Raw genomic sequence first — 22,447 nt, 5'->3', positions numbered from 1 at the left:
AGCCGCTATTGAAAATTATTATAAAACCGAATTTAAAATTAAAGTAATGAATAAATATAATACTAGGAGAGTCCGTGAAAGTAAATATGTATGTCCAAAAGTAAATAATTACTATGGTAAAAGAACAAATAGGTATTTCTTGCCCATTTTATTTAATAAATTTGATTTTTTGAGAGACCGTGATATATTATCTAAATTCATTTTAAAGAAAAAGTTAAAATCTTCTCTTTTAGTAGCCATTTAAATTTAGCTTAAGTAAGTACATTGATTTTGTTAAACGTAGTAAGTAGGTATACTATAGTCTCGAGATTGTGAGTGTATCCTTGCCGACAAACTGCTTTCGCAGTTTGGCGAGAAATTGTATTATGTATTTTTGTATGCCTTTTGTATAAAATAAATAAATAAATAAATGATGTCGACTATATGGAACATAAGACCTCACTTGTGCTTTCGAATGTGTTGATTTTAGCTATTCTTTGATTCGAATCACAGTGGTACAATTTTGTAGTACTATAAATAGTGCGACAGTATCTATCCAGTTGGACATAACACAAATAACCCTATCACCTCTTAGAGTGTTCACCTATAGTGTTGAAATGGAAGTAGGTTCCAAATTTTAACAACCTAATGTGTTACAAACAAAAGAAAGGCAAAATTAAAGGTCACAACCCAACGATGTGGTAGGTGATATTTTAGACTGACATAAACAACAATTGCCAAATTGATCTGCCATCCATAAAGTCTTAAAATCTAATATCTGATATAAAAACTATTAATCAGTATAGAATTTATGCAGCGACAACAACCTTATTGGTCGTAAATTGCGAATATTATTACGAGAACTATAAAATCGCGAGCTCAAAAGCTCCTATTTTGAAAAGATGATATCATGATTCTGTCAAATCGATTATTTGACCGCAATTCGGATTAATCGATACGAGCGATAGTATTCGAGGTTGATTAGTAGTCAATTATGTGTTTCCATAACAGCAGTCATAAAGATTTGGTAGTATTTTGTTGTAATCAATTTAGTCGGCGGTATCCGTTTGAGTTTGAAGTCGTTTATTGGCGTGCCGAATTTACTGACGTCGGTATCGAATGGTCATGCTGTAGAACTCTTTCATTAGCATGTGCTATGGAACCCTATTCATTAGAGCTTTGGTGTCATCCGCTTTAGAAGCTTAGACTCCAAATTACGTTTTCCGCTTACTCTATACTTTTATAATTCACTTTTCATAAGTTTTTTTTATAATGTCAAGTGACATTATAAAAAAAACGCGACAGACGAACACTTGATGGTAAGTTACACGCCTGTCCATAACAGTTGCAGTGTCACTCAGAGCTTTAAATCTCAAAGATCTGAGGGGCACGGCCACTGCTCCCGTCACCCTGAGACATAAGTTGATAAGTCCCATGTAGGCACATGGGGCTTGTCAACTTTTCACCAGCACCCTTACACTTCAAAACCGGAACACAGGAATGCTGACATTACTGTTTGGCGGCAGAAATAGGTAAGGTGGCATTACTTCCCTGGACGAACTCTTTCACAAGGAGCTCTACTACTACTAAATCAGTATTACTTGACTACTGACAGTATGTCAAAAAAAGCATGATGTCTAGTGCATAATTATTTCTGTAAAAAGATTTATATTATATGTACTTGTACACCTATAGTGTCAAACATTTTTAAATTTAATCTTCTATTTTGACTCAAAGAAAAGATAGTTGGTTTCGTTCGGAACCCTCTTCATTTAATAATGGAGAGGCTTTAAGGCGTGTCGAAAGGCCGCCTCAAGAAGCCGAAAGGCAGCCGTTTTATAGTTTATAATTACGTCTGATTGCGGCGTGACCCGCGTCGCTTCGACCTCAGAGTCTCGGGATGGGAGAGATTTAATGCAACCGCACTGTCCATATTAGTTTTATTTTTTCACTTTTGCCCTTGTTTTCCTATGCATATTACATTCACAACAATTCGGGAGTTTTGTGATGAATTAGGGATACGCTAAGTGTTTTAACATTTTACACCACAATGTTTGCTTATGAAATCTTTACCCAATAATAATATGTTCCTGATTTGGTAGTAGAGGGGGAGACGAACCAAGGAATAAAATCCTTACCTATCCACAAGATTATTCCACAATACTAAATTTACAACTTACCAACCAACTTGATATCTTTGTAATTGAAATTCTATTAAAACAAGAAAAATGTAATCTTACCTTAGTCTTGCTCCCGCCAATAGAACCAGGCCTTATAGATCCGGTTTCATAAAACCTCGTCAATATCTTGGACACGCATCCATGTGAGACCAGCAATTGACGGCTGATGTCGCAAGGTCTGACACCCATGATAGCCAGTTCTACTATCCTCTTTCGGACGACATCAGGTAGCGGCCGACCATTTACGAAGACTCCGCCCAGTTGGTTGACACCTGCTTGGCCTGAAAAGGAAATCCTCAATTACAGTTTCTTAGTGGTTAGGAACAACACAATAAATAATAAATAAATAACGCACACACTCAACATAGCTCCGCACTAGGGAAACCCTGTGGCGCGGGTGCCATGGACACACACATAGACAACCACAAATTACACCCTAACTCACGAGAGAAATAATTGTAGGCCATACAACTATTTCTCTCGGCCCGGGAATCGAACCTGGGACCTCTGCGTGGTAGTCCGGCATGGTAACCGTTCGGCCACGGAGGCAGTTACAATGTTACATTATTTTAGTTTCTGAGTTATCAATATACTTTTCCAATTGGTTCTGTACAAAATATTATTCATATTCTAGTTGGTTTTTTACCTGCAAATACTTTACCTTTGTGGCCAGAAGAACGAAAAATTGAAATTTGCGTACCAGTCATTGACTTACAATTATAGTAGTATTTTAACCAAAATTGTAAAAATTGATGAAAAAGAACCTAGGAATGTGTAGATTTTTGCGTGATTATCAAATACCACTATGTACCTATGTAAGTAGGCAGCTATGTAAATACCACTGTAAAAGTCACAAAAGTAATGTTTCAGAGAGCATACTCATTTCTACATACTTGCAGTTGAATTACCCAGAAATCAATAATATCAAACCCGAAACAGAACTTTTTGAAAATTAGTTGCATATTGTAATTATAATAATTATATTTGTTTATCAATGAATATGCTATAACTTAATTTCATAAAACATGACCATAAATCTATGAAGTTTACGCTCGTCAAATATAAGAAATGAGATATATAGACTCGACAAATGTTCTTATGCAATATACAGGAGGGTGGACGGGACATCATAAAAACTATCCATTATGCAAAGGAATATGTTTACGTGTTGCCAAGTACTCTCTGCCTATCTTTTTTTTTTGTAGCAATAGAGTACCATGTGAAAGAATTCCAGGGAAGAACAACCACATTATCTATTTGTGCTGCCAAGCAGTAATTTGAGCAAGTGGTAAGTGACACGCCTATCCGTAACAGTTGCAGTGCCACTCTAAGCTTTAAATCGCAGCTTTAAGAGGCACTGCCACTACGCCCGTCACCGTAAGACATAAGTTGACAAGTCTCATGTGCCTGTAATTTCACCAGCACCCGTACCCTTCGAGACCGGAACGCTATATAAAGCTCACATTACTGCTTGGCGGCAGACATAGGTAAGGTGGCAGTACTTCCCTGGACGAACACTTTCACAAGGACCTCAACTACTGGGTACTGGTGAAATCACAGGCACATGTGTGATGTGATTTTTCAACTTGTGTCTCAACGTGAAGGGCGCAATGGCAGTGCCCCTTAGATCTTTGCGATTTAAAGCTACGAGCAGTACTGCAACTGTTATGGATAGGCGTCTCGCTGACCACCAGGCATACATTCCACTGCTGGGCACGGGTCCCAGTGCTGTTTGGACTTCACACGTGAACATTCTTCAACGTGTAGGTTTCATGATGAAGTTTTCATTCACCGAAAGACTCATGGTAACTTTCATACATAAATTCCGAGAAAGTCAGAGGTGCGAGCCCGGATTGGAACCTACGGCCTCTGCTCGACAGGTGGTAGGTCAAACCATCAGGCTACTTTGACTTCATCCTCCCATTATTTGGTATTATAAAAAAGTCTTTATATTTAATGTCTATCATTTTAAAACAAATAAAGTAACGGAGTTTGTCTCATTTTCTAAAAAAAAAATGGCTCGAAATTTTATCAACCCCATTCCTGTCAGCCAATTGTTATTAATGTGAAAGTTAACTAAAGTGGAAATAATGGAATTGGCGAAGTGTACTCGAGCGTTATAAGAACTTTCACTCGCAGTAAAATTGTAATTTGAAATCATTTGTTGATAATAATCCGGGTCAACGTTGGTGCTTACAAACATAACATTTATTTATTGACTTTAATAAACAAATGTATGTGTATGTAAAAAAGTAGTATGAAATTTACAATGCGCTCTATGACTAAACCTACATGTCGAAGAAGGTTCCCACATTGAGCGAAGGTGGCGGACTATGACCTAACCCTTTGTCTAAGAGGACACCCGTTCCCCGTAGTGGGACTTATGAATGGGTTGATGATGATGATGTAGGCAATGTAAACAAGACCTGCACAAATTATAATTATAAATTAATTAGATGCCATCATCACGATATGAGCTCAGCAGTTAAAACCAATCTTCAATAACTTATATTCAAAAGAAACCAGTTAAACAACAATACAATTAGAAACCAGCTAAATAATTTCGTTGAAGCAATCATAATACAAACTCATTATGAAGAATATACCATTGTCGAACTGATAATAACGAAGAAAACGTCACACATTGAGTTATTTCGCATTAACGGTATACACCTGCACAGTTAATATTTATTTGATTGCCAAATTCACATCACATTTTGTTCCGACTACCTGGATCGCACAAGGGGCGACTATAGACCCAAAATTTTTTTTATAGATCTCAAGATACGATGTCAACGAAATAGGTAAATTTATTGTTTCTCTGTTAATTAGGTTGGTAATAAGGGAGATATTTATCTTTTTGATGTTTTAACGGTAACACGATGTATTTGTTTGTTCAGTGAAATTCCTGTGTTAAATAATAATCTTGATTAATTCCAGAGGAATTATTGTAAATTTGATGCTACATTTCATAGAGGCCACTTCCAGGGCAGTATATGTATATAACGCAGTCTCGGATGAAAATGGTGCAAGATTTTTGATTTCAATACGATACGATGGAGACAGAGGTAAAAAAAAATATTTGTAAACATACACGGTAAATAGAGTTTACATATTTAGATTACTCGTATAGACCAGAGTGTTGCGCCAGAATTTGGCATTCAAATATGAATAGCAAATTCTTAAAGTCATATTACATTATATAATTTGATATTTTTTATGGAATAATATAATTTAAAAGAAAAACCAAAAAAATATTATTTAATAAATAGAGGACCTTATGTCAAAACAATTAATAAACACATAGAGGGACGCAGGCTTCAAATTTTTATTCGAAAAAATTTGGTGAAATTACAGACACAAGAAACTTGTCAACTTAAGTCCTAAGAGCTTAGAGGATTGAGAGATGTCAACCTGGTGACAGGCGCAGTGGCTGTGTCTCTTATATCTTTGCTCTTAGTGGCACTAGACACGCCGCGCGTGCCGCGTACCAAAAATTAAAATTAAAATCAAATATCGAGTTCTTAGGTTTTCGCGATTGTTACACATAGGAAATGAAACTAATTTTCCGGATTTAAAATCAAATGTCAAAAACTCATGTTACAGTTTGAACTGTTGTAATGTCGCAAACAGTACTTTGCGACATCTAGATGTAGGTAACATTTTTATATTGTCTACGTAATACATTATATAATTGTATGCACATGTTGTAGCGGTTCCTTTGGAAACATGTAGTAGTGTGCATATGTCGGGCCAATCAATAGGGATATCGGATTGAAAAAGGAACGTTTTTTGTTATAAATATGTGTTTATATTTGTTAATAGAAATACACATTTTGATTATAACATAATATTGTTCAACACTCGGCCGAAGAGATTTTTAATTCGTAAAGAAGCGTAACACGTGTCGTCTATAGTTTTGGTGGTGGTGTTGGTGATTGTAGTTAATAATAATATACGGTTACTTTCTCCATAAACATAACTGTTATACATGTACAAAATTAGAAGCATATAATAAAATCTTGTTACGTATGTGTTATTTATTTTATGCGAAGAAAGGCTGAGAAAATTAACTGCATGAAAACAATATTCAACATAAGTGCAGCTATTTTAAACGATTTAACCATCACTGAGTTTGTGGAGTAGGAAATTAATTTGCTTCCATTTTATTAACTTGTTATGTTTGATTTATTAAAAGCTTTTTATTTATGATACCAAGTGACGAGATGAACAAGGCATGCGCCTAGTGGTAAGCGACACGCCTGTCCATAACAGTTGAGCCCGTCACCCTGAGACATAAGTTGACAAGCCCCATGTGCCTGTAATGTCACCAGCTCCCTTTACCCTTCTAAATCGGAACGCAATCTCACATTATTGCTTGGTGGCAGAAATGAGTAAGGTGGCAGTACTTTCCTGGACGAACTCTATCACAAGGTGCTCTACTGCTAAGCTTGTAGTTTTCACTGTTTTACAGCGGATCAGTTTCGTTTATTTGAAGCTTGAAAAAAAACATGGCACCAACATAAAAAAGCTAAAACTTTTTATTAATGGCTAAAAAGAGCCATTCCCTTAATTCGAATCCCTAGACAGTTTAAGTCCTTTAACGGCTACTGTAAAGCCGTTATAAAGCAATATAACAATCGACGATCGCGCTCGAATTTATTGCCTTACATAAAATTAGCGTTCTAATTTGTTCGTAGCAATTCGCGTTTATGGGATTTCTTTGGGATGTGCCGGCGGCGTGCGGTAAAGTACTGGATGGAGAGCGAGAACTCAAGAAGTACAACCACTGAACACAATACCAGATACAAAATCTAGTGAAAAGTGTCGTATAGGTAATTTTCTGGGTGTTAAAACTAGTTTTATCGAAAACAACAACTCTAGAAGTAGTATACAGATCTGAAAGCGTCTTTCTATATTGTAATTTTCTTACTGGGGTATCAGTCTATTACTATGGACGTATTGTCCTACGAAGGATTATTATCTTATTTTTATTTTATTTTATTTTTATTGAGGTTTGACCAACGATAATCGTATAGCTAATTGTACAATCAACCATATTATACACAGATTACTCCAAACATAGAATTTTTTTAAATGAAGCATTATCGCTATTGATTTAAAAAAGTACAAAGCTGATAAAGAAAGTAAATTTAAGACACAAAGAAATCAAACGATCTTAGTTTGTTTATTTATTGCGTGTCGAAAAAGAAACCATTTTTTCTCACACGTGAGGCTTACATTTACAAATGTTTTTACATTTCAAAAACCATTTTATATTAGGAAAGCGGAAAGATCTGTAAAAGGCTGGTGTCCAAAAATGAAAAGCCACTTATTCATATTATCGCCACTGGCTAATAAAGATACAAAAATATGAAAAAAACTAAATCAATCTGTAAATAAAGAAATAAAACCCGAATCTACAACTAAGTTAGACCTAAACGTCGAGGAAAATTTAATTTGCATCGATCTTACAACCAAGAGCTGTAAGCAGATTTAGAAAAAGAAAGTTAACTTACTGGACGCCATCACTTTCTCAGTGCAATTACATTTACACTAAATTCAACTAAGCAGCTAAAGCCCTTAAACCGTAACTACTGAGTTACGCGACGATACCGCATCATTCCTGCACAACTTCGTTTCACGGTGAATGCGCCATCGGCTCCCGCGCACGCTGATTGCCTTACTTTACGACGGTGATGCACATTGGGCCACACAAATAGGCGTTTGCTATAGAAATGCTGACCCTAAACTGCTACCAACTGCTTATATATATGTCAATGTTAAAAATGTTGTATTAACTTGCGTGAGTTAGACGTTATTAACCACACATTCTACGAACATAAACGTTCAATGCTTAGGTGAAAGATACGTGGCAGAGGTACCTCGAAAGCATCATGGAACTGTTGTAGCAGTAATCCTCAATAGGTTTAGGCACTTCACTGTGTGTGAACTGCTCTAGGTATATATATATATTTTAAAATATTTATTATTTTATAATAGATAAAAGTTATTTTATTATTTCTGTGTAGTCATACTAATTAATTTGCCTGCTGAGTCTAACCACTGACTACTTTAGTACGTCAGTCACTAATAGCAACAGTACTCCGGAGATTGTACTATAATTCGTTTAAAAGTCTTGGCAATTTTTATTTTAAAATTTATTTTCTCTAGTGTTAAAATGTTGTAATCCCTGTTATAATCACGTTACACAGATTTTTATTATTTAATTTGATGTACCTAAAAATTATACGACCGTTTATTTATCTGTAATCGTGGTAAATGGCACTAACAATAAACAGTCTTATCATTATTTAGGTACATAAAATTAAATTATAAATAATGTAAGTAACGCGTAAGGATTACAACATTTTAATACTAGAGAAAACAAATTTTAAAATAAAAATTGCCGAGAGTTTCAATCGAATTATAGCTTTGGCAGCCACATGCGTGTAAACTTTATGATATAACTTTCAAGAATCGCCTTTAAAAATACGGATTGCACGCGTTTTAAGATTACTATACCGCTAATACGCTTCCAGTTTTACAATCGGAGGCCGTAAAAATGTTCTCTTAAAGTTTTTTATTTTTTGTTTTTTGTTTTTGCTGTATATAGGCTGTATATCGTGGGGGTTATGGCGAATTTTACAACTTGTGACTGATTTTATGGAGCCGCCAATTGGTAGGCGAACGGGAGCGAGGAATTTTTTTGGGATGCATTTTCTGAATTCTAGAGCCGCGAAATTTTATAATAGAACTACAAAAGGAAATTCTGTGAAATTTACAAGTACCGAATGACAGCCTCGTTGGGTGGGTACCTATATACTAAATATACTAAAACTATGTTTGCAAGGAACTGGAAGTCGGCGAAATTATTAACGAATTATTTTTTTCCTAAGGATTTATATAAGTTTGATAGGAAAAATTTTATAAAATGTTACTTGGCATATCATTCCATAAAGGTACAATAATTACTTTGTCGTAGTCTGAAACATCTTCGAACCCAAATCTTAAAATGTATTATGGTGTAATACACACGTACACATGGATTTCATGGATATATCACGGATTATCGAACATTTTAATTTCCATGAAATCCGTTCTGAGTAAGTCTTTACAGCATAAAATAAAAGTCGCATATTTTTATGATTTACAACACATTTATGACATCGCTTTCTTATTTTATTGTAATTTATTTGCAATGAAAGCCGATCATTTTCATTTTATATCTCCTTCATATTTTGTTTAAGTTCCCAAAGCCCTTCGACCATCTACAGTTGCACGGGCTAGTTCTGGGTTTCCTATAGTCTATTAACTCTTATACGCCTTCCTTACAGTTTGTAGCAGTAGAGCTCCCTGTGAAAGAGTTCGTCCAAAGAAGTACGGCCACCTTACCTATTTCTGCCGCCAAGCTGTAGCGTGAGCATTACTGTGTTCCGGTTTTGTAGGGACTTGGGATTTTTCAACCTATGTCTCAACGTGACAGTGGCAGTGCCCCTAAGATCTTTGCGATTTAAATCTCTGAGTGGCACTACAACTGTTATGGATAGGCATGTCGCTTACCACCAGGCGCACGACTTGTTCGTTCCATCACTTGATATTAAAAAAAACGAAATAAGTTTAATGCAATTGTCTTGCTTGTTCTTTTGTAGGTTGTTCACATCTTTCATTTGAAACACAGTAGAGTAGGCACTGTTAAAACGGTGTTATCTGGCACCTTTTGTTTTTAATCGCCTTTAAAAAAAGAGAATTGTAGCGGACTGTATCAATCGGTTAAAAGGTGGGTGCTAACAACCAATGAGCAAGGCCAAGCAAATGTACTTACAGATTTTAATAATTTACTAAAAAGCACGTTGTCGCTATCAAAGCAAAACAGCAAACACAATCTGAAGTCAAGAAAAAGGCGCCAAAAACAAACACATTTAAATTTAGAATTTAAATATAAAACTAAGCTTAAAAAAGACTATATTATAAAATGTATACAAAGAGATTTGTAGCGATGCGCTACAAGGAAGTTCTCAATTTGACTGTATTATTTGGATGTATGTTACGCGATTACTCTGACATTTGTGAACCGATTTGGATGATTTTTTTTTAAATAGTGGTAGTCTCATTTAAATTTAAAGAACATAGTCCACCTCTAAGGGTGGCAAATTACGGGATATAAACTTGATAAATAGATGTAATTTAAATGTAGTTAAATGCTGATCTGATGATGGAAATGGCAGACAGATGAGAGGAACTCCTCAACAGTGTACAGCAGCTACCCCGTGTTTGTATTCAAATAATTCGTTTTGACGAGGACTTCCATACGTAGTTATAGTTGAGGAGGCCGGGGTTACGAACACAGCGAAAGTGTGTAAGCAAACTTTTGAAGTAGGTTTTTTTAACCGACTTGAAAAAGGACTCAATTCGACTGTATTTTTGTTTGTATGTTACGCGAGAATTCTTTTTTTGTGAACCGATTTTGATGATTCTTTTTTGTTGGATAGAGGGTACCTCAGTGCTGGTCCCATATAAATTTGAAAAAAATATTCCACCTCTAAGGGTGGCAAACTTGGGGATGAATCCAGTTTCGCACTCTTTCCGGTAACCAATTTCAATAAAACTTGGCAAATAGATCCAATTCTACGAACTTTTGAGGTCGGGTTTTTTGTTATAAAAAAGTTTTAATAAGAAACGAGTACGACCCTGCACCCACCACACGCAATACAGGCGCCTGGACGTCGAGTGGTGGACACTAGCCCGTTACACCAAGTACCAAGTACCAAGATTATCGAGGTTATACCTACTCCATGAGTGAGAGTTATTTTAAAATACTAACAATCTCGCAATGTCTCTACCGTGAGATTACGGTGATAGTTATCGCTAGTGACCGCGTAAAATGTTTGCATGCAAAATGTTGTTTCATCTTATGACCGCCAGAGTCTATAGATATAATGTAAGTGCGTATTTGATCTCCATATCACCTGATGGAAAGTGACGATGACATCAACGATGGAGCATGCACACCTAAATATAATGCCTATTCATTCTCGCATTGAAAAGGCTGAAGTTATAACGTTCAGGGAATATGTCTTTGCCTTACAAAGTTGTGACGTAATTTACGCGGTCCCTAGCGACAACCATCACCTCGTGGTCTCTACCACAAGTTTCCTTTGGTAAATTTATGACGTTTTGTAAAATGACATGGAATAAAAGTTGTTGTTTATGATGTTAGTACAGGGACATGTTACGTTGACATATATAAATCAGACGTTATAATTGTATATGATGCATTTCGACGTCGAAAACATAAACATATTATTGTCTTTGTTTAACTATTACGTGCCGTCTTAAGCCAAAAGAGATAGCATTACATTGGTCTGTGTCAAACACGGGAATCGAAAATTCGTAACGTCATTTTAAATGCCAACCGTGGCCATTTCAAGTACATGAGGTACATGATACCGTTGTCAAAGGGAAGTACATCAAATGTCAAAACAAATGTTTTTCCAAATGTAGTATTGAATTATTCACATGTATTATAATTAAATTGGACAAAAATATTGACAGTGAGAATAATTAGGTATTAATAAAAATGCGACGCTGCAGCATTAAAGGATGCGGCTTTAGAAAAACTGCAAATCAATCGAATGTTACATTGCACAGGCATGTGTTATTTTTTTGTCTATAAATCACACAATAGCCCGAATATTTTATGTAATTAGACTTATTTAAGTAGTTTATTTATAAATCTTGCCAAATATTGCTTTTGTTACTTTAGATTGCCTGTTTGTTTGTATATTTTGATGATTGTTGTTAACGATTATTTTGAGATAGTGTTGATCTTGTAAGCATACATATTATCGATATTCTGTTATTAAAACAATTCACTATGAGGTTTTTATTGTTTTATTATTATTATTTGAAGTTTTCCTACAAATGAAAAAAGGAAGAAAGAATGGTTAAATATGTACTAAAATGTACGTTAAAGGCGTACCTCTTAAAGTAATTTTTATATTTTATTTAGTAAGTACAATTAATACTACGTAATGTTAAATACAAGTAAAGTAGGTATAATTAAGCAAGAATGCGCATGTCGCCAACAAACTGCACAGCAGTTTGGTGACTTTTACTAAATAAGTTACCAGTTGTAATGTTGAAAATAAATTTTTTTTGAAGTTTAAAAATGTGTGTTGACAATAAAAATAATATACCACTCGAGATTAAATTATCAGACTTGTGTATGTTTAGGCATACTTTGGTTACAGTAAACTAAAGAAACAAAAATTCAAGCCATACATTTGCATGTCGATAATGACTTATCGATAGATTATGGTACAACACTAAAGAAATCCGCCATTTGTAACTTTCAAATTTTGGTAATATGCACGTTGATTCTGTACTTAGGGCAGCTCCTTTCTTTTATTTTTTTCCATTTTTTCCATCCTCTAAGGTCAAGACACGTCAAGCTTGACACTTAAGATTTAAATCCAACTCTATGCCGCTTACGATAAGAACGGTCCAAAATGTACGAGTAATATATATAGTCTTGTAATATAATATTTGACATTTTACAAAACAATAAATTCACCAAAAACAAACTTTTAAGGTTTTGTTTTTACTATCTGACACTTTTTAGATCTATATTTGGTAGTAAGGTAAGTTCAAACATGCAAGCGTCCTCTAAGACCATCCTTTAAGCGTAATCTGATTAATTATTAAAAGTCATGGAACCATAATGTATGTTATAGTGGAATGTTTTGTTTTTTTTTGTGCTTTTCAAACTTAATAAATAAGTAATAAAGTACTGCTAGAATAACCCGGTATTATAGCACTAAATTTTAATTAAATATTTTCATTACAATGTACAGACGGCTTTTACGTGATCATAACCGTAATATTGCCAGGGTCTGAATCACTTCACATATTATTTCACGTTTTAATGTACACGGGACCTTAGGAGGATATATAATTGGATGCAATTTTCTACACTTATCTATGTCCTTTTTAATATTAAAAAAAATTAAGTCAATGTCAGAACCACGAAACAAATTCTGTAGTGTGCAATTTTATTTAGTTACAAAAAGTAAATTTTTTATTCCATTATCTTATTTTTATAGGAATTGTCTTTATTATACAAATAGTACACGCACAAATTGCTATTGATCGTTGTAGATGCAATGATTATTTGGAAGCTGTTAGAACTCTTATGATATTTACGGCAAACAGTAGTGTTAGTTGCGAAAGATTGGAAAATTGTGATTGTGAGCTATAAGGGTCTTCCATCTATTAATTTCCAAAAGCTTAGAGTCCTGAAGTGTGAATTCTTAGTCTACACCATACACGCCGCACTTGGTTTCATTGCGCTACAGGGTACGCGAAAAGGTTATTGGTTGCAGGACGAAATAATGAGTTGACATGGTCAATTGGCAGAAATATTTGTCAACTTATGATTCAGGGTGACGGCCGCAGTGACAGTATCCTTCAGATCTTTCTGGTGTAAAGCTTCGAGCGGCACTGCAACTGTTATGAACAGGCTTGTCGCTTACCACCAGGTACACGACGTGTTCGTCCCGTCGCTTGGTACTTTAAAAAAGATGCGGCATATTGTTCCTTAACGATCTAACAGATATAACTTGCAATTTTATTAATAATGAATTATGTACATCGTAACATGGAACACGAAATTGTAATTCAATTATGTAAGTCAGGGTACAATTTTTTTTAATTATCACAATCGAGCAAAGCTCGTTGAGTAATTTATCTCTATATTCTTAGGAAAGCGTGAAACGCAAATTGCGCCTATGGTGTAATAAGGCCACATCTGTAAAATAACAATTTTGCAGGTGGACTGTTAATGTCTGCGAACAAATTTTTTATACTAAATATAATAATACCCTGTATGAAATGGTGCTAGTAGGCCCGATGGGCCAGACCTCCCAAATACTAGCTGGATCCACTTGACTCCATCCAACGTCAAGCTGTTCGTGTTGTCGATGAACCCAAATTCACAGACGGTATGGAGTCCCTTTGTCTACAGAGAGACGTTGGCTCTATAGGTGTTTTCTACTGTCTTTATAATGTGGTGTTCAGAGGAAATCCTTTGAAATTTTCTACCACCGCACCTCCCACTAATCGAGTAGAGCCCATCTCCACATCATTTACGCGTTGAATCCTTTCTCGAACCTAAAATATGTGAAATAGTGTCCCTACTGAAGTATTTCTTTTGCGCTCTATGATATGGGACTCTTCAAAAAGCGTGTCAACAGGGTTCTCAAAGGCTGGCAACGCATAAGCAGCTCATGTAGCTCGTCTATTCGTTTGCCTCCTACTTTACATTAAAAAAAATGAGAGTTATAAACTTGCACATTTTCGTATAAAAGCACTTTTAGCATAGTATAATCAAATGTGGCTTTGTTACACCAAGAGTAGAAGTATTCAACGTGATTATTAAACAGAGTACTGAAGGATTGCATTCTTCACTTCCCGTCATCGCTGACCGTAATTCCAGTACCGATCAATTTTTTGTTTGTATAATCCAAGTATTAAAATTGCGGTGTGTAAGGTGCTAAGATGTGCAAGAGCTTATAGATAGGCTTATAGACTTATGACTTGGACTAAAACCTTGAAAGGAAATTAACGTGAAATGTGAAATATAATATCTGCTAATATACAACCGGTAGCAGAGAAACTTGACCCCATTTGATGTTGGTTGTACACTATACCGACTGAAATTTAAATTTAAATTTACCGTAGTATTGCATCAGTCAGTTCTAAAGAAAAAATAATATGTGCTGCTATTTGTATTATTGCCTTAAATACGCAGCCGGTTGCGCACATAAACCTGATGGGCGCGACGACTGATTATTGGGAAACAAGTATATTGTTCAAAGTTCCAAATTTGAAACTTATAGGGACGTGAAGCCATACATTTTAAATTGTGCAGTCATACATATTCTTGTACATGAAAATTCTTAGTGTATGAATTATTGTCGTACACAATTTGAATGGGAAGTTAGGTAAGAATAAGAAATACGCTTTGAAAAAGGTTTTGTTAATCTTATTCCGAATATTTCGTTATTTTACTTTATGGATTGAAATGACAATAAGAGTCAACATATTTAGAATAAGAATAAATATTTATGATAATTATGTACTATCAGCAAACTCGACAAGTTAATACCTCAAGGATTATTTTTACGTGCCACCAACGGAGCACCCAGAGGCGGTCACCCATAGCTTACTCGTTCTTATCAAACAATGGCGTTTAAAGACTAAATCATATTTATTACAAGGAATAAGTTTTCACAAAAAAAGTCAACAAAATAAAGGACGAGGCTAGCTATAAACTCCGCTTGCCAACAAAACTCTTTTGAGAGTGGGAGGGCTTCAACTTCGCTGATAGTACATCTGCGTTTTGAGGTGCAGATTCGCGTTGGGTACTAATTAAACGGGGCCGTTTAACACGGAATATAAGTTGCATTTTTATAACAAAAACTGGTTTACATGGTTCGGTTTAGAATTGTCCTATGTTATAATGTAAATAATTAATTTCGGTCGAAATTTTAAGTTGAATTATGACATGTGACGTAAGTTCAATTAAAGGACTATCCGCACATATCCGGGCCGTGCCCGGGACGTGGACGGGGGCCGGCCCGGCACGGACATGCGTGAACGAGTCCATACAAAATATACACAACGATATGTTTTTGAGCCCCTGACAGAGCACGGCCCGTCCACGTCCCGGCCACGTCCCGGATATGTGTGGATAGACCTTTACAGTGCGGCGGAACGAAATAGAAGTTATATTTTGTAAAGAAATCAAATAATTTAGGAGTCCGTGGCTACACCTGGAAACCTGCTCCACCAACAAGAGTCGGTTATTATTTAATTTTAACTAAGTAGACACGATACAGTAGCTGCGGACATTCCCGAGACTACGCGAGAAGTTTGTATGTCACTCATTTGAAAAGTTTATTATGCTATGGTTCCAAAAATCGCTTCCATTCTGTACCTCGGGATGGTAAATTGAGCGTTACCACCTAAACGGTTCTGTATTGTGTATAGGCAACGGCGATCAGTAGCGACCATTGCTCGTTCAAGTTCATATTTTGTACTACAACCAAAAGGTTGTATTTATCTCCATATTATCTCCACCTGCAAACAAAACTGTTTTGGAAAAGAAAAAAAGGTATTCATTTTGCTGATAGTACATCAAACGAAACTTCGGTTTGATCTCAATTTTACCGAACTCCCTTTGCAGAGTATGTCCATCTTGACTTTCCTTAAAGATTTCTAGAATAAAATCGTAACCCATTTGCAGGAACTGGACTTGTGGTGAGGTGTGCTCCTACTGCAATAAACTACGACGATCTAAACCTGGATAAGCCTATAGTGAAATTACCGTATGTAGACAAGAAATCCATTGCTGCTAAGTTCTATGGAGAAATGTGGTGTACATATATGAAGAACTCTCGAAAAAATTGACGTATTGACTTCGTGTAAAATCATCACTTCATCAGTCACTTCACAACGGTGATTGACTATTTAGAACTTTTCTGTAAAGAACATTGTGATTGGTCTCATAACATCACGATATCTTAATACAGATTCGAGCAGTATTTTTTTTATTCTACTATCAACTTTGTTCCGTTTCCTTTGGACACAATCAACGACACAGAAAAATAATATTATCTGCTTTTTAATAATAGTGGTAAATAAAATGCAACAAAAGAAACGAATAACACACTTAGCAACAAAACTGAAACAATCGAAGAAAAAATATTTCTTAAAGTTGACTAAGGATAATATTTCTTTGGCAAAAAGCAAGATTACAATATTTATATCTAAGATGTGTCACGGATTGAGAACACGAATTTTTTAATTTTTTCAATCGAAGAACAAATATTTCTTAAAGTTGACTAACCCAACAATGTTGACTAAGGATAATGTTTCTTTTACAAAAAGCAAGATTGCAATATTTATATCTAAGATGTGTCACGGCTTGAGAACGCGATTTTTTTAATTTTTTGTTGTTTGTTATTGTTTAAACATATTTCAATATTATATTATTGATTAGGCGTGTCTTTTTTTTTTTGTTATTAATAAAACGATTGCGTAAGCTTTATTTTGTTTAATATCGTCTCAGAGAATGTTCTCATAATTATATCTAGAAAAAGAATTTGGAAAAAGAAGCACAAAAGTTTTCATTCACAATTCATTTATTTATGCTCGGAGTTTCACTTAATGATAACATTCGAAATGATCCGACACAGAGCCAAAGTTGTCGACATAGTTGGTAGAAAAAGCAAGCTGAAATGACAATGTGCTGGCCCTGACCAACCTGACCATATTTGTTGAAGAACCGATAACTGATAGAGGAAACGAGTTGTTGGGTGGAGATCACGACTTAGCAAACATAGTATAGCACTACCTCTAGGTTGATGATCTGCGAAAAGCTGCTGGCAGCAGACGGTTGTGAGAACCAGGCCATGTGACGCACATTGGGAGAGCCCTATATCCAGCAGTGTATTGCGATTTGAGATACTGATTAATTAATTTATTTAGAACAATCATCAAGTCATACACTTAATAAATTGATATCAGATTACACAATACAAATGGACTAGTACTAAAGTGTTGCCTCAATTGACGTTATCAACGCAAAAGTGGTGTAAGCAACATTTCATTTAATTTCAAGGTCAAATATTAATTCGATCTTTGTATTAGTAATTATTACAAACTAGTAATAGGAATAATGTCACAAAAATAATTTTATATCATGGTGGTCAAACATCGGATGCCAATAACCAATTCACAATTAGTTCACCTAGGTGCATTAAGTACACTTTTAGTAAACTTAAACCAGCTGGGTGCATTAGATAAACATAAAAGTAAACTGTATTCACCCCGAAATTTAAGGACACCAGGATTCAACTCGTTACATGGTACAGATACGGTAAAAAATTCGTGATGAAATCTGCATGTCGAAGAAAGTTCACAATGAAGTCCCTCATCTGCATTGGACTAGCATGGCGAGCTACGGCCTAAACCCTCGCATGACAGGAGACTCCACTCAGCAGTGGACCGTACAAATAGGTTACAGTATGATGAGTCTTCTGAGTAACGTCCCGACCGTTATTCTGATATGCATACTCATAGAAACTCAAAGAAATTTGTAGAGCTCCTTGTGAAAGAGTTCGTCCAGGGAAGTACTGCCACCTTACCTATTTCTGCCGCCAAGCAGTAAGTTCAAGTAGCTCTTTAGAGAGCTAACGTTGACCAACTTCGGACGCTAACTAACCACTTGTACTGCATTTATTGTTCTGTGATTATGACCATATCTTTTTCTTTTTTAGAATATCAAGTGTCCAGTGTAAATGTCCATGCAGTGCCACTCAGAGCTTTAAATCGCAAAGATTTGAAGGGCACTGCCACTGCGCCCGTCACCCTGAGACATAAGTTGACAAGTCCCGTGTGCCTGTAATTTCACCAGCATCCTTACCCTTCAAAGCGGAACACAGTAATACTGACATTACTATTTGGCGGCAGAAATAGGTAAGGTGGCAGTACTACCCTGGACGAACTCTTTCACAAGGAGCTCTACTACCTACTACTACTACCCTACGGGGTCTATAATACGCTGTTACCTTAGCTTTAAATACAATAAAGAATTTAATTGAATTAACCTTTTTTAATTCTCGCCTGAGAGGAGATCCGTGCTCAGCAGTGGGATGTATAAATGGGTTGATGATGAAGTAAAGTACTTACGTACTGATATTTTTATACCAGCTTCGCGCATTGGTATCTCGATTATGGGATGTACGTACGTAGTACTTAAGTTATTATTGTAGATGCAAATCTTTTTTCAGACATTGACAGTTTTCGTAAATTGACATTTCAGAAATTTATAATCACAGTCTTGGTTACCTATGTCAATTTGTATATGTAAAAATAATAATTATTATAAATATAATCCATTTATAATTATTTGTATCATTACTTCAAAATGGACCGATGTCGTTGCCAGGATTACGAGGAAGCTGTTAAGCAATTGAGGTTCTACACTGTCGGTACCATTAGACCTGCTATTCTGGATCTCTATGACAGTAAGTTTTAATTTTTTTTAAGCCATTGTGATGTCTTCCAATCATACTACCTCAAATGGCTTTGGTTGATTTCGCATAACAGTGAAAGTGTTGAATCTTTGAAAAAAAATATAGTAAAATTGAGAATATACACTGACACGGTGTGAAAACAGGATTTCTAAAAATTTTCACTATAAAAAAAACGCAAACTTACCTTGAAATTTTACAAGAAAACCGCTGTATTCAATAGGTACGTATTACATATACCCATGATTTTTTAATTTCAACTGAATTAAATAGAACACGCATACTATACGGTATACATTTTTCAAATGGCTTTCATTTCGTTTGTAAAATAATAAATTCTAAAATAAAACCAGTTTTTGCCGCCGCTCGACCTAAGCAAAACGAACCGTATTAGTACGGGAAAAATTTAAATTCGTGCTGAGGTAGCATAGACTCTTAATACAAAAGGACTTTTAACAATGAAATCCCTTCAATTCATGAAAAAATATCAATTATTCCATACTTTATATTGCTGCTTTTCAAGAATAGTGGCTTAAAGTAAATAGATATTTTTTTACATATTACTCATATATGCTTCACCCAGATTTTAACTCTGATTAAAATTATCACAAGGGAACATTACGTCAAATATAGGATTAATCGGCTTAGCGCGCCAAGTACGCTTGTTTTTTAGACTTTCTTCCTGATGATTTAGATGTGTTTGAGAAAGCCACTATTCTAGAAAGCCAAAAATAAAGACAGGTACTTGTCAATTTGACCAAAATTTATAAGACAGCCCATTTATTCTTAAAGATATTTCACTGTATACAGACACGTAAAGACAACAGTGGACTTACTGCAGGCTTATTGATGTAAATATTTAGTAGCTACTCGTGAATGAGTTCGTCCAGAGAAGTCCTGCCATCTTACCCATTTCTGCCGCCAAGCAGTAATGTGAGCATTAATGCGTTCCGGTATTGAAGGGCGCTGGTGAAATTATAACTAATAATTATATTCAATATACAGGCACATGAGATTTATCAACTTATGTCTCAGAGTGACGGACGCAATGGCAGTGTCCCTCACATGTACACGATGTAAAACTCTGAGTGACACTACAACTGCTATGGACAGGCGTGTTGCTTACCACCAGGCGCACGAATTGTGCGTCCCGACAATTGGTATCATAAAACTAATATCTAAATACATACTTTCTCAGGAACAGGATTCGATTGTGGTTGGGTGGATAATAAATTAGACCCAATAGCTGATCTGCGTTTCCAAAAACCACTAAGTCGTAAAACTTTGACCCCTGAAGAAAGGGAGAAGCATCTGAAGTTCTTGTATAACAAGAACTATGCACAAATGTGGTGCTCACATATGAAGAGACCGCCTACAGGGAAGAAGGTATCGAAGGGATGGCCGAATTGGGAATTTTGGGAGCAAGAATAATTTATGATTAGGTTACTAATGCTATATCGGGCAACCAGTTTGTGAAATGTGTAATGATTTATTAAGTTTGACAGATATTTCTGAGAGGTGATCTGATACAAAGTCAGAAAGAAAGTGTGACTGCTTTGTATCCCTTTCATTTTACGAGAACTGATGTCATTCTTAAGGCAACGAATGAAAGCGAATTTTTGTAACAAAATCACACACAGCATAAAGGATTTTATTTCAATTGTCTAACGTGCAAACTAGATAAGATACAGTTGCTGCGGGAATTCCTAAGACCGTGAATTCCGTTCAGTGGCAATGTAATCTGAGTCTTAGCGTCGTATTCTAGAACTCTACTCAATGCTCAAGTCAGGATTTGAGTATGGTTTAAAGCACTCGAAATCATACTCAAGTCCCTGCTATTAGGGTCAGTGCAATCCTGACTTGAGCATTGAGTAGAGTTCTAGAATACGACCCTTAGTCTAATCAGAATGTTACACATGTTATTAGTTTAATTTTATTTGAATTTAATTTCTTTGTTCTAATTTAGATTTACTTATGAATTATTTCGTTTGTTGTTCACGTTGTGAAATATACTTATTTTTTGTTTTTGTTTTTTTTATTTTTCCAAGAACGTAAACCAGAACAAGTCTTACGAACGAACTACTGACACTGGTGATAATCGCCGTAATTTTTATATTATTATTATAAAACTGGCACAAGCCTATCGCCATAAAGGAAATAATAATAAACCTTCCGTTATACCACAAATTTATTGAACTGGTTCTTCATGCGAATTTCAAAGAAACCTAGGTTACTTCTACTAGCATCGACAACTTTGACAAAAAGGAACCACTGATCCACTATTCTGTGGTGACCATATTTCAAGGCTGCGAAAGTAACGGCATCGAAAATTCGTACCCTTTATACAATAAAGGGCGCCTTCAAATTAAATGCTTATAAAAGAGCTGCAATTATGGCTTTGTAGTCGCGCCACTACCAATTTTCATACAAGATTTAGCGCGCCACTGTCATAATTAGTGGACAAAAAATTACTGAAGCGCTACAGGCGCGTACCTCCCACGCCACAGTCGTGCCACTGCAGCGCTAATAAAGCCACATGAGATGACATGTCAAAAGTGCTTTTATCACGTAATGACATATCAATGTCTCCAATTGTATTTAAGCTGCTTGCCTCCAATGAACACTACGCCAACGAATTTATTGTATATAATTTATTTTATTTACTAATATTATGCTCCCCGAATTTTGTGAAAAAAAGATGCAAAACCACAAAATAAAAACAGAGATGACCAAAAAATTAAGTTAGCGTGTTACTAAAAGTTCAATGGAGGTACCGATATGTGACATTTTTTAACTCTCCTATTTGAGCATAAAAATGTCTCCGACTAATTTTGTTCGTAGAAACTTAAAACCTCTCTGCTGAAAAGTTGTCATTTTGCAGATGTGACCTCATTATACCAAGGATGCAAATAACTTAATTAAACAACAGTAATGTAGGCGAAGCTACAGCGTTTCCTTATTAATAATTGAACCTAAACAATCATTTAGGTGACGGACATGACGTAAACATGATCCCAATATCCACAAAAAGGGATTTTTGTCTACTAACACTGCAAAGAATAGTTTGTAGTTGTCAATGTTATCTATGTACTAGCGTGCAAATGTATAGAAGGAATATTTTTATTTTATTTATTGGTGCTACGGGCTGGAGTCAGTAACTCAACGTCTAAGCATCTGTAGCATCTATTT

At 35.5% G+C, this 22,447-nt stretch overlaps 1 protein-coding gene and 1 long non-coding RNA gene across 3 annotated transcripts in view; one reads left to right on the top strand and one right to left on the bottom strand.

Moving 5' to 3' along the window:
• Positions 1–22,447, bottom strand: part of LOC113227410 (paired box pox-neuro protein-like) — a 56,778-nt gene that overhangs the window by 21,860 nt on the left and 12,471 nt on the right. Inside the window, exon 3 of the mRNA XM_026460321.1 lies at positions 2,220–2,440. Coding sequence (XP_026316106.1) covers positions 2,220–2,440 — 221 coding nt within the window. The remainder of the gene's footprint in view (positions 1–2,219; positions 2,441–22,447) is intronic.
• LOC113227412 lies at positions 13,495–16,917 on the top strand. Of its 2 annotated transcripts, none has more exons than XR_003310190.1 (3): positions 13,495–13,699; positions 14,740–15,163; positions 16,468–16,917. It is a non-coding gene; the product is annotated as an uncharacterized LOC113227412 (long non-coding RNA). The 2 variants fall into 2 exon arrangements; XR_003310191.1 differs by having other exon boundaries at positions 13,495–13,846; positions 14,748–15,163.

This window comes from Hyposmocoma kahamanoa, unplaced genomic scaffold (assembly GCF_003589595.1).
Source record: "Hyposmocoma kahamanoa isolate Upper Pololo Valley unplaced genomic scaffold, ASM358959v1 210, whole genome shotgun sequence".
NCBI classification, from domain to species: Eukaryota; Metazoa; Arthropoda; class Insecta; order Lepidoptera; family Cosmopterigidae; genus Hyposmocoma; species Hyposmocoma kahamanoa.
This window is presented reverse-complemented; position numbering and strand designations above follow the sequence as displayed.